This window comes from Perca fluviatilis, chromosome 5, assembly GCF_010015445.1.
Source record: "Perca fluviatilis chromosome 5, GENO_Pfluv_1.0, whole genome shotgun sequence".
NCBI lineage: Eukaryota > Metazoa > Chordata > Actinopteri > Perciformes > Percidae > Perca > Perca fluviatilis.
In genome coordinates, this window is record NC_053116.1 from 16,884,747 (window position 1) to 16,899,981 (window position 15,235).

Genomic DNA, 15,235 nt, shown 5'->3' on the forward strand with positions numbered 1-15,235 from the left:
CAGTAGAAAAATAAACCCAGTAGAGCTGGACTGTGTCACCCCACCACAGATCCAACTGTCTGTGACGCAACCAAGCCCAGCTGTGGAGTCTGGCACTGTGCTGGGTGTTTGGCTCTGGTCACACTTTTGTATATTTCACAGTTATGTGAGACAGCTACAAAAATGGTGCTCTGGTGCGGCGAAGACATGAGTGGCTTTAATCGACAGTAATGCGTAACAAAATCTACAGTGAGGAAATTAAGTGTCACGGAATAATTTATGGGCGAGTGAAAGGGAAGAATGAGATTAAGAGGAGAAGAAGCAAATATGAAAGAAGCCAAAAGAAAGTGGGTCCTTGGGGTAAAGATGAAGAAGTGATACTGGCTAAATTCTTCAACCACATGTCCTAGTTTAAGCCCCCACCACCACATTATCATGATTACTAATATTGTTTACTCACAAGGCACAGCATGGCGATACAGATTGGCTCGGATGGTCTTCTGCAGCTCGTGGTCGGGGGAAGACTTCTGAAACCTCAGGCTCAGGTAGTGCTTCAGGTCCTTGTTGAGCTTGTGACCTGGAAACAGCAGACAGAAAAAAAACAGCTCAAGTAAACAAACCTCCACATCAAGAAGCCTGCTCGTCTCTTCGCTGTTTACCTGCTGTGATTTCACCAAAAGTAAGGTCATGTAAGGCCGTGACATTTCTGTTGTTGAAATGCTCCTGGATACTAAAAGAGAACAAGACAGGCTTTGTTTTCCCTCCTCAGCCAATTTAGAAACACAGAGGTCCTCCAGTAAATAAATACATTTGTTAAATATTGTGTTTACAATAAAATGCAATCAACATGTATTTTTCTTTTTTAAGTCCATGTGATGCAACAAGCCTAACACCAGCATGCAAACATGCTCACAGTGACAATGCAAACTTGCTAATGTTAAGTAGGGGATAATGTGGAGCGAGATTTAAGATTCAAGACCCCTCATCAGCATTATAATTCACAATAATGACCGACTCACTCTACATTAATTTATCCCACATATTACACAACTCTTACTAAAGAAATCAATTTATTTTAAAAAGATTTGTTGGCGTCTGTATTTGACGACCTGGAAATGGATTAATCATCTGGGCACCATTAATGTCTGTACCAAATTTCATGGTAAACTATTACAGTACATGTTTTTGAGATGTTTGACTATAATCCAAAATAGGGCTGAACGATTAATTGCATTTGCGATAATATCGCGATATGTTAAAACGCGATTTCCTAATCGCAAAGGCTGCGATTTGGTCACGTGACTCACGAGAGCAAATCAGTCCGCACTCCGTAGTCCGCAGAGAAAGCATAAACTTAGCACGCTAACGGTACGCCGTACCTTGAGCAGATTTCTGTCATTCAAACAACTCTGAGTTGTAGTTTAAAACTTGTAAGGGTTTTATTCGGGCTCCAGTCCACACATGCAGTTAATGAATACAGGCACGCAGAACTGAAGGCTCGGTTAGCAACGATTAGCTCTGATTAGCGGTTAGCTCCGGTTAGCTCCATTATAAAGATATGGAGCGGAGGAGACTGCCGCGGAGAGGGGTAACAACCAGACTCTGATAAATGACGTTCGGGAGCTGTCACGCAGCGCGGGCACGCGTGTTTCAACGGTTTTATTAGTACAGTTAGCTAATCCCCCGGCAACACCTGCATGCTACTACTAACGAACGATAGCCTCTCTGAGCTAGTGCAGCGTCGCTTAGCGCTGTCATGCACACGCACGTAACTCCTGAGAGGGAGGGGGTGGAGGCAGCTCCTCTCTGCGCTGTTTAAAGAAAATACAACCGATGTATATATTTTACTTATTTAACTGTCTAGTAAAGTTCAAAGACAGTGTTTAAAAAATGCAATCCACATGTTTACATATGTCTATGTAAATAATAATTAAATAATCTAAATACTACTAAGTGTTGTAAAGCCACATTTGTTTTTATATTTCTGCAATCTGCACTTTAGTGTGATTTATTTCTGACTTTCATATGAATGTTTCCACCAGGCTTGGTCAGTGCTCAATATACTACTGGGATTGAAGTAGTTAAATAAAAGAGGTCATTCATATAAATTCACGCATCACCTAATTTCACCATCACATATAGACCTGGCCTCCAGGAAAGAACAGCTTGTTTAATCTATCTAATCTTGTGAAGTTCATACTATACAATGATTTATTGCTAGTTTTTGTTGACTAATACAGAAGACAAAGAGCTTAAAAAATAATCGCATATCGAATCGCAATCGCAATATTTTTTAAATAAATCGCAATTAGATTATTTTCAAAAATCGTTCAGCCCTAATCCAAAAACATCAAGCTACTGGTGGCGCTAGAGGTAAAGCCAGGACATTACCAAAGTCAACTGCAGTCATCCTGTGGAAAAGTCGAGTGTGTGTACACAATTTCATGGCAATCCATTAAATAGTTATAGTAACATTCTATTCTAGACCGAAGTGGTGGACCGACCGACAGACTAACAGAGTGACGCAACCATCCTTAGAGCCTCAACCTTCTGGATTTGATTTATTCAAACTTTGATCTATTTCATTAGATGCTAATGAGGCAAATAAACCACATTGACAATTTGAGTAGAGCAGAGAAAGACGATCGCTATGTAACAGGATAGTTAATTTAGAGAGAAACAAAGATTGAGACGGGTTTGTAATTGATTAAAAGAGTCTCTGATTGGCTGGTATTCCCAGGCTTACTCAGCATCCATCCAATCAGAGGTGGTGATGCTGCTGGCTGAGTCTGAACAGAGCCTCAGCACTCACAATGGGTCCAGATGGTCAGAGCTCGCTCTCACGCCAGGGTCTCATTTAGGACCATTTAATGATCTCCAAATATATCATCCATGTCTAGGAGAGCTGGCAAGCAGTTCTTGGGGGAGGTGCCATGGCCTCCTGTCGGCCTCTGCCCACAGCGGAGGAGTTTCTCTTGGCTCGGTGCTTTGAGATGGCAGGGTCAGTGTGCTGACTGGGTAGGCAGAGTTTACTTTGGAACTAATAGGAATTATAATATGGTTTAAAGTCACAGTGAAACAACATTTAGAGTGCCTTTAGCTTTTGTAATCTGACGTATTTCAGTGGGAAAAGGAATACGTGGACAGGGTAAAGTTATAAATTGATCAGATTTGAGTGGATCACTAAAAAGTGGGTGTGGCTTTGCAAATACACAGTGATATGATGTTATAGAAGGCTGTTTAACCTCCACCCACACCTTCCTCAACAGCGTTGTTAGATCAGGAGGAGAAATGAGGGAGAAATTAATAAATTAGACCTCAACCACTTTCTTTGGAAATGACACCCAAACACCTGCTTCTATGACATTGCTCTGCTACAACAACTAATACAAGCCAATGTTAAGTAGGCTTAGTAAGTTATTAAGTAAGTAAAAAAAATAGGGGGACTTTTTATACTTAAAAAAACAACAAACAGGGACAAAGAAAAAAAATATTTCATCACTGTGTCTTCTTGAAACTCCACATTTTTAATATTGCTTATTCTTTTGCTGCAAAACATATCAATGAAAGGCTTACTTTATTCATAAATGGTTTAAAGGAATAGTTTGACATTCTATGCACTTATTGGCTTTTTTGCCAAGAGTTAGATGAGAAGATCAATACCACTTGGTAAATGTACAATAAATAATTAGCTGGAGCTGGTTAGCTTAGCATAACATTATACAACATAAAGACTGAAAACTGGGGGAAATAGCTAGCCTGGCTCTGTCTAAAGGTAACAACATCCACCCACCAGAGCCTCTTAAGCTCACTCCTTAATATGTCATGTCTCGTTTGTGTAATCCGTGCAAAAATCGAGTGTTAAAACATCCATTTGCCACTTTACACGTGGTTATGTGCTGGACTATTTCTTGGCCGGGACCAGTTGCCCAGAAATCAGCACGGACTCCGGGAAGTTACCAACCAAAGTCTTCAGTCTTTTAACTAGTCTTTAAGCTGTCAGCAAATAAGCGTATATGTCCCCAAACTATTCCTTTGTGGTAAGATCAATATTTACAGTATATTACATTTATTCATTTTAATAGAAGATCGGTCGGACTGCCTTCCAAGTCAGAGTTAGTGCTGTGGTTGAAGTTTGGGAGTGAAAAGCCCTCTACACCAGGCAGGAAGTGCTTGCAGCTTGAAAGGAAGTGGTGCTGCTGAGACACACATGGGAGTCGGGACAAGGACAGACAGATCAGAAGCATCAGTGTAGCAGCTGAGAAAGTGAAAATGGTCTTAAAGCAGAGGACTATCTGTCATCTGCCCTGAGGTGTGGCCCTGTGGTGACATCATCATCTGTCAGCCTACATCCACCTCCTCCCCCCATGGGCATTACTATATATACTGAGGCATGTAACACTGATAATGTGAAGCACAGATTCCCAAAAGGCACAACAACACACAGACATGTCATACTACAATGATGATGAACAACTATTAAATCTTTAAAAAAAACACTCCTCCTGATAAATTGGTCACAGAGAAATTTGCACCACTGTGATGATAATAATTTAAGGTGTAAATCAGATTCCTTAACACAGCTAAGCTAATATTAGCATAGCCATGATTCTGATTCTGTTGCGAGGCATTTTCTACCCAGAAGTGGAGACACTGGTTGGTAGTCTATCTTGCTGTATTTTTCCGTCCCTCTACACACACACATGCACACAGCCAACTGTGTAATTCAGTGCAAGCAAAGCACAGTCAGGTAATTGTTACCTAGCAACCAGCCAGTGCTGACGACCATCATTACAGTCCCTGCTAGGCAAGCAGCAGTCAGATTGTGAAAGGAAAAACAGATACAACACACACACACACACACACACACACACACAACACACACACACACACACACACACACACACACACTTATATACACAGCTCCTCATTAAAAATAAAATATGTTACACATACATTAGTGTTTTTCATTCAGCGTTGTGTCAGTTTTGCTGGCTCAGATGCTTTCCATGAGATAAGCGCCACTGTCGGGAACAACCCACCCTCCTGTGGGTACGTACAGCTAGCAGAGGATAGGCCACCCAGGTGTCATGCTCCATCAATGAGAAAGTCATCAAATATTCAATATTTATGAGGATTAAACCCATGTTGATCAGAGATTACAATCACTCCACTGTGTGTGTGTGTGTGTGTGTGTGTGTGTGTGTGTGTGTGTGTGTGTGTGTGTGTGTGTGTGTGTGTGTGCAGTTAATACGCCGTTTTTTCCCAGGATTTTTAAGCGCAAATGCGATTTTGCTAAACAAATAGCCAGATGTTATGGTGCTGTAGATGTCAAATTGAAAAATGAAAACATACTGGTATCTAGCTGCTTGACAGTTCCTCTCAGATACAGACAGCAGATTCATGGTATGATATGAAACATTTGTGTCACAGTTTGATACATTTTCAGCTCAGAAAACAGCTCCAGAATGTCCTTCACATGTTTATTTTCAATTTAATATAACGTTCAGCTTTACGAAAGTATTACATGGTATTTGAGATTTTGGAATAAAACAATAGTTGTTTTTTTTTCCTGACCCATTTAGAGTTTCCCAGCAGCATGTAACAAAAAGAAAAACAAAGCTTTAGAATCCAACAAAAACAACCAGATGTGGTGAGAAAACAGGAGATATCATCTCAGCTCCACAACCACAGCACTGCTGATTTTGAACAAAACAATTCAGCATGTGTATTGAATGGAGATCCTTGTCTTGTATAGAATAAGATGCAGCATATTGTTACTGGGAATGTGCTGTGTACACGGTTCCTGCTAATCCACAGCTGTCGTATTCTCCTAAAATTTATATATAACAAATCTGAAGTGTGCTCATATGTTTACAAAATGGTCTTATAAGGGATTAAACAATTTATTACAAGTATACATTTGAATGATATACAATAGAGACTGCCTGTATCAGTGAGCTCTTTTATAGCACAATCAATACAATTAGGCTAATATCAGTGTATTCGTGCAAATATGTTTTTGAAGTAAATAGTCTACAAGGCATTTATATAAAAACAAAAACTACTCTAAACAGTAGTCATTTTTTTGAATGGAAATGTTATTCTTTCTGTCAGTGAAAATACTGAAAACAACTAACAATCAGTCTGTCTCTTGATGATAAGATGGATCATTTGAGAGCTTGGAGAGGATATTCTTGATTCTCATAACAATGAAATCACTCCATCAGGGAAAATCTGAGACACCAGAGACGTTAGCATGTTGATAGATGTTTCCTGGGAGCTGAGATGTTTGTGGAGCCGGCTGTTAAAAGACTGTGTGTGGCAGAGATCGCTGCTTTTTAACCCCAGATGAGGCAGAGCAGATAGGTGTGAGGATGTGAGACCCCTGTCGTTTTACAGATAGACTGAGAGTGAGACAGAGAGATGGGTTTAACCCAAATAAGAGTGGATCCTCCATGCCTCCAGTCAGCATTACATAACCTTAAATCTAGTTATGCATCCCGGTCTCATTTTGGGGACTCTGTGTGTGTGTGTGTGTGTGTGTGTGTGTGTGTGTGTGTGTGTGTGTGTGTGTGTGTGTGTGTGTGTGTGTGTGTGTGTGTGTGTGTGTGTGGTTCTTAAATATCTACAGAGATAAAGATATGATCTTAATGGTTGTCTTAGCCAGCTTTTATTTATTTTTTTTGGAGAGGATTCAGCAAAATCTCTACATTATAAAACATTGCCGGCCAGACAGCAAAAGAGCACGAACATATGGTAGTAACTCCTTAAAACATCAGCAGAAGACTGCCAAGCAGATGCAGCCTATAGTACCACATAACAGCTGTCACTACAAGTCACTGCTACTAACTGTCAATCATACCTGTGGATATAAACATGCCAGGTGGTTACCATTTCAAAACAGCACAACACATCCAAACAGCACTCAAATATTAATTTGAGAAAGTGTGTGTGCATGTGTGTGTGTGTGTGTGTGTACAGCTCTGTTCATCTGCTGATTGAGATTCATCTCCCGTCCTCCAGCTCAACACTGCCCTCGGTGTCTCTGAGCCTCACCACTGAAACACTGCTTAATACATACACCGTTACCTTAGCAACCCAGAGCCAACCAGCGAATGAGATGAGCAATGTGTGGTCATTATCGGCTGCTGCCCCCTTGTGGTGGATCTTAAGTCTATAAAGTTGAAAAAATAAAAGACCTACAAATGTCTTCAAAGATTTGATTCTCAATCCCTGTTGGAATTTAAAGATTCTAAATAAACTTTAATATCTTAAAAGGGACTTAAAATATTTACTCAGTACTGTCCTTCAGAACAGTTTTGAGGTAGGCTACTTATTTATAGCTATTATAAACATAACTTTATACTTTTACTTCACTATTGTTTTCCAGAAATACATGAAACTATAAAATATTATATAAAAAAGTTAAAATTAGCTCAAAATCCACCAGCTGTAACATTAATTCTTATGTATCAATAATAATATTTGAATAATAGTACATGTAAGGTGTCAGTATTTTTATTGTATGTTATTGTTATTGTTATGTATGTTTTGCTGATTGTACTTTTGCACATTTACCTAAGCAAAATCTTGAATGTATAACTTTAACTTTACCTTAAAAGTAAGTCTAAAAGTACCAAACACACTTGCTGACAGGCAACATCAGTTGGATAGCAGATACAAACAACATGCAACTAAGCTGTAACAAAAAAGTCTAAAGGATTTAGTAAAATATCAAAACAATTGTTTTCTTTTAAGATACAGACCACACATGAATTTGTAGGTTCATACTAGCCTAACATTATAGCTGCTCTCTGGGAGAATGCTGTACTGTTAATACTCTACAATTGGTAGGTTACTAATGACTGCCAGCAAAATACATATTACAAGAGAAGATGGGCATGGTAATACTGAGAATGGAAACATTCTCAAACAAACTCTTGCTTTACCGCTAAAACTAAATTGTTACTCCACCCAGCTTCTGGAGTCACAAAAAAACCCACAAGGATGCTAGCCAAGAGAGTCCGTATGCATGCGTCTAGTAAGTGCAGCGGTGGTCGACACATGTTGAGAGGAGCTCTGGTCTTGTGTGTCAGGCTTGTCTTTGTGTATTTCTCTCTCCCGTGGAAGTAGCCGCTGGCAGCGATTAGGTGTTAAATGACAGGCAGGTTGCCCTTACTATGGGTAGAGGAGAGAAGACAATCCTGCAGTGAGTGGAACACACACACACACACACACACACACACACACACACACACACACACACACACACACACACACACACACACACACACACACACACACACACACACACACACACACACACACACACACAATGAAGCACCACCTGTAGTGATGACAGAGAGGATTATGGTGCAAGACAAGACGCCCTCCCAAGCTTGATCCCCTCCAGAGGGTGTTGGGCTAAGGTGACTCTGTCTAGGTGTTTGGAAACAGCCAAATACAAGGCCCGCCTCTCTTCACACTTCATGCAACATGACATACTTTAAAAGGAACAGTTTGGGAAATGTTTGCTTTCCTGCCGAGGGATAGATGAGAAGATTCATATACTGTCTGTTAAATGTGTAACCAGCAGCCAGTTAGCTTATTTTAGCATAAAGACTGGAAACAGGGGGAAACCGCTATACTGGCTCTGTCCGAAGGTTAAAAAAATCCACCCATTAGCACTGTTTCCTCGTGTTTCCAGTCTATACGCTACATATTTAGTGCACAAGTATGTATCTCGGTTAATCCCTACAGAAACTGAGGTGTAAAAAAAAAAAAACACATATGTGCTTTCTTTGTTTTTTGCACAGGTTAAACAAAAATATAACCCGTTACTCAGTGAGCTTTTTAAAAGGTGCTGGTAGGTGGAATTTATTACCTTTAGACAAAGCCAAGCTTCTTCTCTGTATCCACTTGTTATGCAGAGCTAAGCTAACTTGCTCCATCTTAATTTGTAGTGTAACCTACAGATATGATGTGGCATCAATCTTCTTTCCTAACTCTTAGCAAGAAGGCAAATAAACATATATCCCCAAAAACTATTTCTTTAACACTATAACTAAGCAGACGATACATCAGATGTGCTAAACAAAGAGCATTGTTGCTCAAAACTAGAGAGATCTCAGAAGCAGTGTTCAGTTGGGGATTTCACAAGCCTGGCTGTTATCACATGTTGACTAAGACGGCTCCACTCTGTCTGCGTGCTTCTATCTGGTGTGGTGCTGCTGTGGCACAAGAGGAGCAACAAAATAAAACACAATTACAGACACATAATCAGACACTGATTGTCCATTACAGTTTCTGTATTTCTATGAAACCATCTTCTAAATCTTTAAATTGCCCTCTTTGTCATCGTCCCAAGCCATCTCAGGCCGATAACCCAGAGCTCAAAATGAACACAAAGAGACGGCATTTCCTCCAGAGGACAAATAATATTGTATTTCCTTTGGCCTATTCCAAATAATGGCCACAGAGTAGGAACTGGAAATGCTGGTTCTTAAACAGTAAATTCCATTGTTTCAGCAGCTTCCTGTGGGTCTCAGGACATCCCGTCAGTCAACACTACACTCTCCAGTTACGGATGAGAGCATTTAACTCTACATTATCCAGCAATATAAGGAGGGGCCGTCTGAGAGAGTTGAACATCGGGAGGGATGCAATAGACAAAACTAATCAAATACTTCTGCGCTCAGTAATGGGTTTCACTCAGCTCTCTTGGTGTGAAAAAGATAGCTCCAGCTTTTTTACAGCCATTATCCCGGCTGAAAGGTCATGACAGCTGATACATAAGATATGATAATGATGATATTAAACACGGGACACTCTTGTTTTTTTTTCTCTCATGTCAATTAAACACATACACACTCTCCCTCTTCTTCTCACACACGGCCACGCAGCCTGCGGCCATGCAGCCTGCCACGAGCCTGCAATCAACGTTGCAGGAGTGGAGAGGAAAAAACAAAAATCAGAGAGGTCCGTCGTAAAGATTTGGACTGGTCCTCTGCCTTCTTCTTCTATAATTATTACCTCCATAACCAGCCACACCCAGAGCTGCTTTCATGTTAATCAGTGTTCAAAGCCGTGTTCAGTGAGAAACCTCACAGGAGCATCAAATCAAACTCAGTCATATTTTTTTTTTTTGGACTGAATTCCTAACTTACAACACCAATCATTATGAATCGGAAGCCTTAATGTCAGTGCATCATTTTTATCAACAGGCATGCAAATTGTATCTACTTTAAATAACTGCTGACCATATTCCAAAGTGTATCATAGCTTTTTAGGTTGGTGAATGCTTTTATCTGGTTTCCAGGCTACAAATGGTATCAGTTAATTTTAGTACGGTGGGAATATCATCTTACAGAGATTTGAAACGAAGCTAAAATAAATCAGAGTATTTTGACAGAAGCTCGTTTTTAGCTGATCTCCAGAGGTTAAACTACTCTCCTTGCTGCAATGATGTCAAAGTGTATTCCAGGGTGTGTCAGTGCACCGTGCACCACACCTCTGTCCACAACGTGAAACAGCCTTCAGCATTTAATTTTTTGGGGTTTTGGTTCCCTTATTTTAAGTAAGGTTATAATTTCCTGGTGATATATCGGAAAACACACAGGCTGCTTTGAAAGGTCATCCAGGCCGGTGCATTCAAGTGCTTATGGGAAGCTCCAAAATTCAAAACCTGCAAGTTACCTGCCATAATTTCATGTAAGAAGTTTCCAATTTTGCAATATACTTTTCATAGCATTTACATTGCCTTGTTTTGTCTTCTGAAATTTGTTTTGGGACAACACGGCTCATAAATGCCATGCTGTCACCATGTGCGACACAATAAAAGAAATAAAACACTGGCATGATCAGAAACATGTTGTATTACTATTTTGCAGACAAGGCTGAAAGGATTAGACCATTAGCCAAAAAAAATCTATTGACAACAAGCAAAAATGCCAAAAATTATATCGTTGATATTAAACGGAATATACAGTATTTGGGTTTTGGACTGTTGGTCAGACAATACCAGCAGTTTGAATATGTCAACTTGTGCTCTGGGAAATTGTGTTGGACATTTCTTTACTATTTTCTAACATTCTATAGATTTATCAATTAATTGAGAAAATAACCAATATAAAAATAAAAAAAATCGTTAGTTGTCGCCCTAGACACAATAGTGAACTTGTAAAAGGTGTGCTTCAGGTTGTTCCCTTTAAACACTGGTTTTGGTTTTGAATACTGGACATGCAGAAACATATGGTTTATGTGAGGAGGCAGGCGGCCAGTTCTGACCCAGTTCTCCAGTGCTGTGCTGCTGAGTCAGAGTCAGCAGTGCATGATGGGAGAACTGGTATGAAGGAAGAGTCACAGACAAAGACGTACACACACACACACACACACACACACACACACACACACACACACACACACACACACACACACACACACACACACACACACACACACACACACACACACACACACACACACACACACACACACACACACACACACACACACACACACACACACACACACACACGAGCAGAGGCGGTATGTTCCGCTCCAGTGCGCTGCATCTGTTCATTGCTAAATATAACCAGAGGAACCCAGGCCTACCGCTCCCTCTGCGTTGTGTTAATAGCTGAATAGGCCAAAGGATGGAGGAAGAAAAAAGGAGGCAGGGAGGAGAAAGAAAGGTTACTGTTATTGTAAAGACTAAAACAATGAGTAAAAGCTTGAGAGGGTCACTCTTGAATGATGTGTGCTCCATCCCAGATAAACACAGATGCTGCTTATAAATTCTGCACCCAAAAGTATTTTAACACAGACTAAACATTGAAGCTATTTCTGTCAAATACTGGAATACTAAACTCAACAGACTCCAGACGGAAGGATCTCCATTCTCATCCCCTGGGTTAATTTTTAAAGTAAAGGAAAAACATGTTCTTGTGCCATGTTTCTAAAAATATAATGCACACAGAGCAGCTATTTTAATGCGTCCATTGTATCTTTTTTTCCTCCCCTGGGCAACACGTGTAAAAACACTGAATCCTCCCTGTCGCTGATGGAAAGCATCAAGCTTCAGTCGAGCATGCCATCAGTTGTAACTGGCTGCCTCTGTTAAATGTCATTGCCTGCCTGGCCGTCACACACAAAGACCCCCTCTGTGATTAAACTCCCCTCTTTTACAGGAGTCGATGACCACGGGCAATGAGACGGAGATGAGATACGCGTCCCCATCCTCCCTCCCCTCGGCTGGAGCAGCAGCAGACACCTCACATCATCACACCACATGGACGTGTCATCATCACCAGTCAGCTAATTTGATGAAACTCACAATAAAAGATGAGAAATTGCCACATTAGGCTTGAATTATAGCGTCTATGCATCTGGATGAAGGATTGGAAAGGAGAAGCCTTTCCATTGAGTGTAATAACCACTAATTTCTACCTTGAGGGTTGTAATTGAAGGGGCTTCTTGTGCAGTTGATGTGGCACACAAACAAACCAGTGGCATTGACTTGAAGGGGACATCCCTAGTTCCTTCCATTCTATTGCCCCTCCACTCTCCTTCCTTACCCATTCCTTCCTCTATTCCATTCCTTCACTTCCTTACTTCCTTTTCTAATTGCTATCCTTCCATATGCACTGTGTGTAGCTGACAGACAGGCCCCAGGGAGGTTCCATTTAATTCCATGTCATCCATCTCTCAGCTTTATCCAAAATACTGTTTCCTATTTTCTACTTCTATTTGGCACTGCGCTTTGTTTGGCTTTTGCTAAAAAAAAAAAAAAAAAAAGTGTTCTCCCGCCTTTTCGTTTTTGTGGTTCGCCGCTTTCCGCGGGGCGTTCCTTGCGTGTGGCCGCGTCTCTTCGTGTGTGGGCGGTCCGTGCGCTGCGTAGGCCGCTGTTTAGGGCCTTGGTCTTAGCAGCCGGCTTGTGCTTCTACCACTGTACTTTCCATATTCTACTTCCTCTCCAGACTCTCTTCCAGTCTCTTCATTCTTCATCTACTTACCGTGTACTGGGTTCCCTTCTCCTTCCCCTTTTCCTCCTCCCATTTCCCTCTCTGCTTCCCCCCTTGTTTGTTCTTCCCCCCTGCCTTTTGCCCTTTTTCTGTCCCCTCTCCGTTTGCTATTGTCTCTGCTTGCTTTATTGTTTTTCGTCTTTTTCCTTCCCTCCTTCCCTCCTTCCCGCTTCCCCTTTTGGTTCCCCTTTTTGTTGTTTCTTTTTCCCTGTTGTCCTGCCCTTTCTTCTGTCCCCCTTTTGTTTTTCTTTTGCTTGTTTTCTTTCGTCCCCTGTTGGTGTCTCCCCTCTTGTGCTTTCCATGTAGTGCTCCTGCTCTGTGCCCTTCATTTCCATTCCTTCCTCCATTCCCTACTCCATTATTCACTATTCCTTTCATCTCTTTACTCCCTCCCATGTTGTCCATTTCCTTTCTTTAATCTATTTCCTTCATATTTCTCTATGTGTCCTTTCTTCTCATTTCCTTCCTTTCCTTCCATTTCCATCCATTCCTCTCCATTTCCTTCATTTTCTTTTCCTTCATTTCATGCATTCTTGATGTCCTGTCCTCTTTCTTGTCCTTCCTTGTCCCTGTCTCTATTCTCCACTCAATATTTATTTCCACTCTTCCCTTCCTCCATATTCCATTATTTCCATGTTCTGTCCATTCCTTCTTTCCTCTTCCACCTTCTTCTTCATTCTACCTTTCTCCTGTCCTTCCAGTTCCTATTCTCCTACTTCAGTTTTCCTGTGTGTCCATATCTTCTCTCCATTGTGCTCTGTTCCGTTTCCTTCCAGTCTACTGTGCCTGTCATTCTTTCTTTCTTGTGTTTGTGTCTTTTCCACTTCCTTATCCTCATGTCCTGTCCTTCTGTCCATTCTGTGTATGTCCCTCCATTCTGTGTCTTTCCTCGTTCATTCTATTTATTCATGTGTCTCTCTGTGTCCTTCTATTCCTTTCCTTCCTTCGTGTCCATGTGTTTGTCTGGAATGGTGATCCTTCTTTCTTTCTATGTCTTTTTCTACTTCTGTGTGTGTCTGCTGTGTGTGTGCTGTCCATTCCTTTCTCATTCCTCCTTTCCTGTGTCCATTCTATGTTCCTTGTGTGTCTCTTCTCCCTTCCTATTTCCTTCCTCCTTCTTTCCTTGTCCTTCCTTTCTTTCGTGCTCATGCGTTTCTCGACTGTTCACACACCCCCCTCTCCTTCCATTTTCTTCCTTCTTTTCTTTTTTTTTTTTTTTTTTTTCTCTCTATACTCTCTCTCTTCTGTCTCTGCTCTTTCTCTCTTCTCTCTCTCTCCATGCTCTCTGTCTCTCCTCTTTCTCCTTCTTGTTCTCTCTCTCTCTCTCTCCCCTCCTCTCTCTCCTCTCTCTCTTCTCTCCTGTCTTCTCTCTTTTTTTCTCCCCTGTCTGTCTCTCTTCTCTTTTTTTTTCTGTCTCTCTTTGTGTGTTGTCTGTGTGTATCTTCATGTCTGTTGTTGTGTTGTGTGTGTGTGTGTGTGTGTGTGTGTGTGTGTGTGTGTATGTGTGGATTATGTGTTACTGGATGTAATGGTTGGATTATATGTATTGGGATATATTAATGTACTGTATGTGAAGAGACTGCTACGTCACCTGTGTTCTCTCAATTTTTTGCTAAGGAAGACAATAAAGGCTGATCTTATTTCATTTTAATCTCAATGGATCTAAAAAGGGTTGCTAATGAGGATTACCAAAGTAATCATGTTAATCATTGTGGAAAGAGAAGTTTTTTAAACTTTATCCCAATACAATAGAAGTGATTGTAACTTCATTTGTGGTGCTCACCAACATAAATTAAGTTACAATCACCTCTATTGTGTTGGGTTGGAGGAAGAAATCTAAGATGACAAAACACAAGGAAATAAAACCAAACTATCTTCATGGCTCAATACCAATTTTGTTTCAGTTGGGTGAACCACAATTTTAAAAGTGGTTTAATCCATAACTTTGGATATTGCCATCATGCAGTTGCAAACAGGGACAGATCTTGGGAAACTTTCTTTAAAACTCAAAATTTGTTTAAAAGCTCAAGGATGCTCAGAGCCTTTGACATTCAATATGTGAGAGTTGGCTGCCAACAAGCATTACACTCGTGAGGTATGGCATCACAAATCAAAGGAAACGGTTACTCAATCCAGTTTCCTTGAACACACCAAAATGGAGTGTTTTCAGAGTGGTCCCTGGCTGCAAATGCTTTAGCAGGAGATGAAAACGTCAGGATGCAAGGACTAAA

General features: G+C 40.8%; 1 protein-coding gene across 11 annotated transcripts in view; it reads right to left on the reverse strand.

Moving 5' to 3' along the window:
- Positions 1 to 15,235, reverse strand: part of LOC120559618 (membrane-associated guanylate kinase, WW and PDZ domain-containing protein 1-like) — a 92,609-nt gene that overhangs the window by 60,973 nt on the left and 16,401 nt on the right. For all 11 annotated transcript variants that reach the window (XM_039801466.1, XM_039801464.1, XM_039801465.1 and 8 more), the window contains exon 2: positions 440 to 556. In XM_039801466.1, the coding sequence (XP_039657400.1) occupies positions 440 to 556 (117 nt within the window). The remainder of the gene's footprint in view (positions 1 to 439; positions 557 to 15,235) is intronic.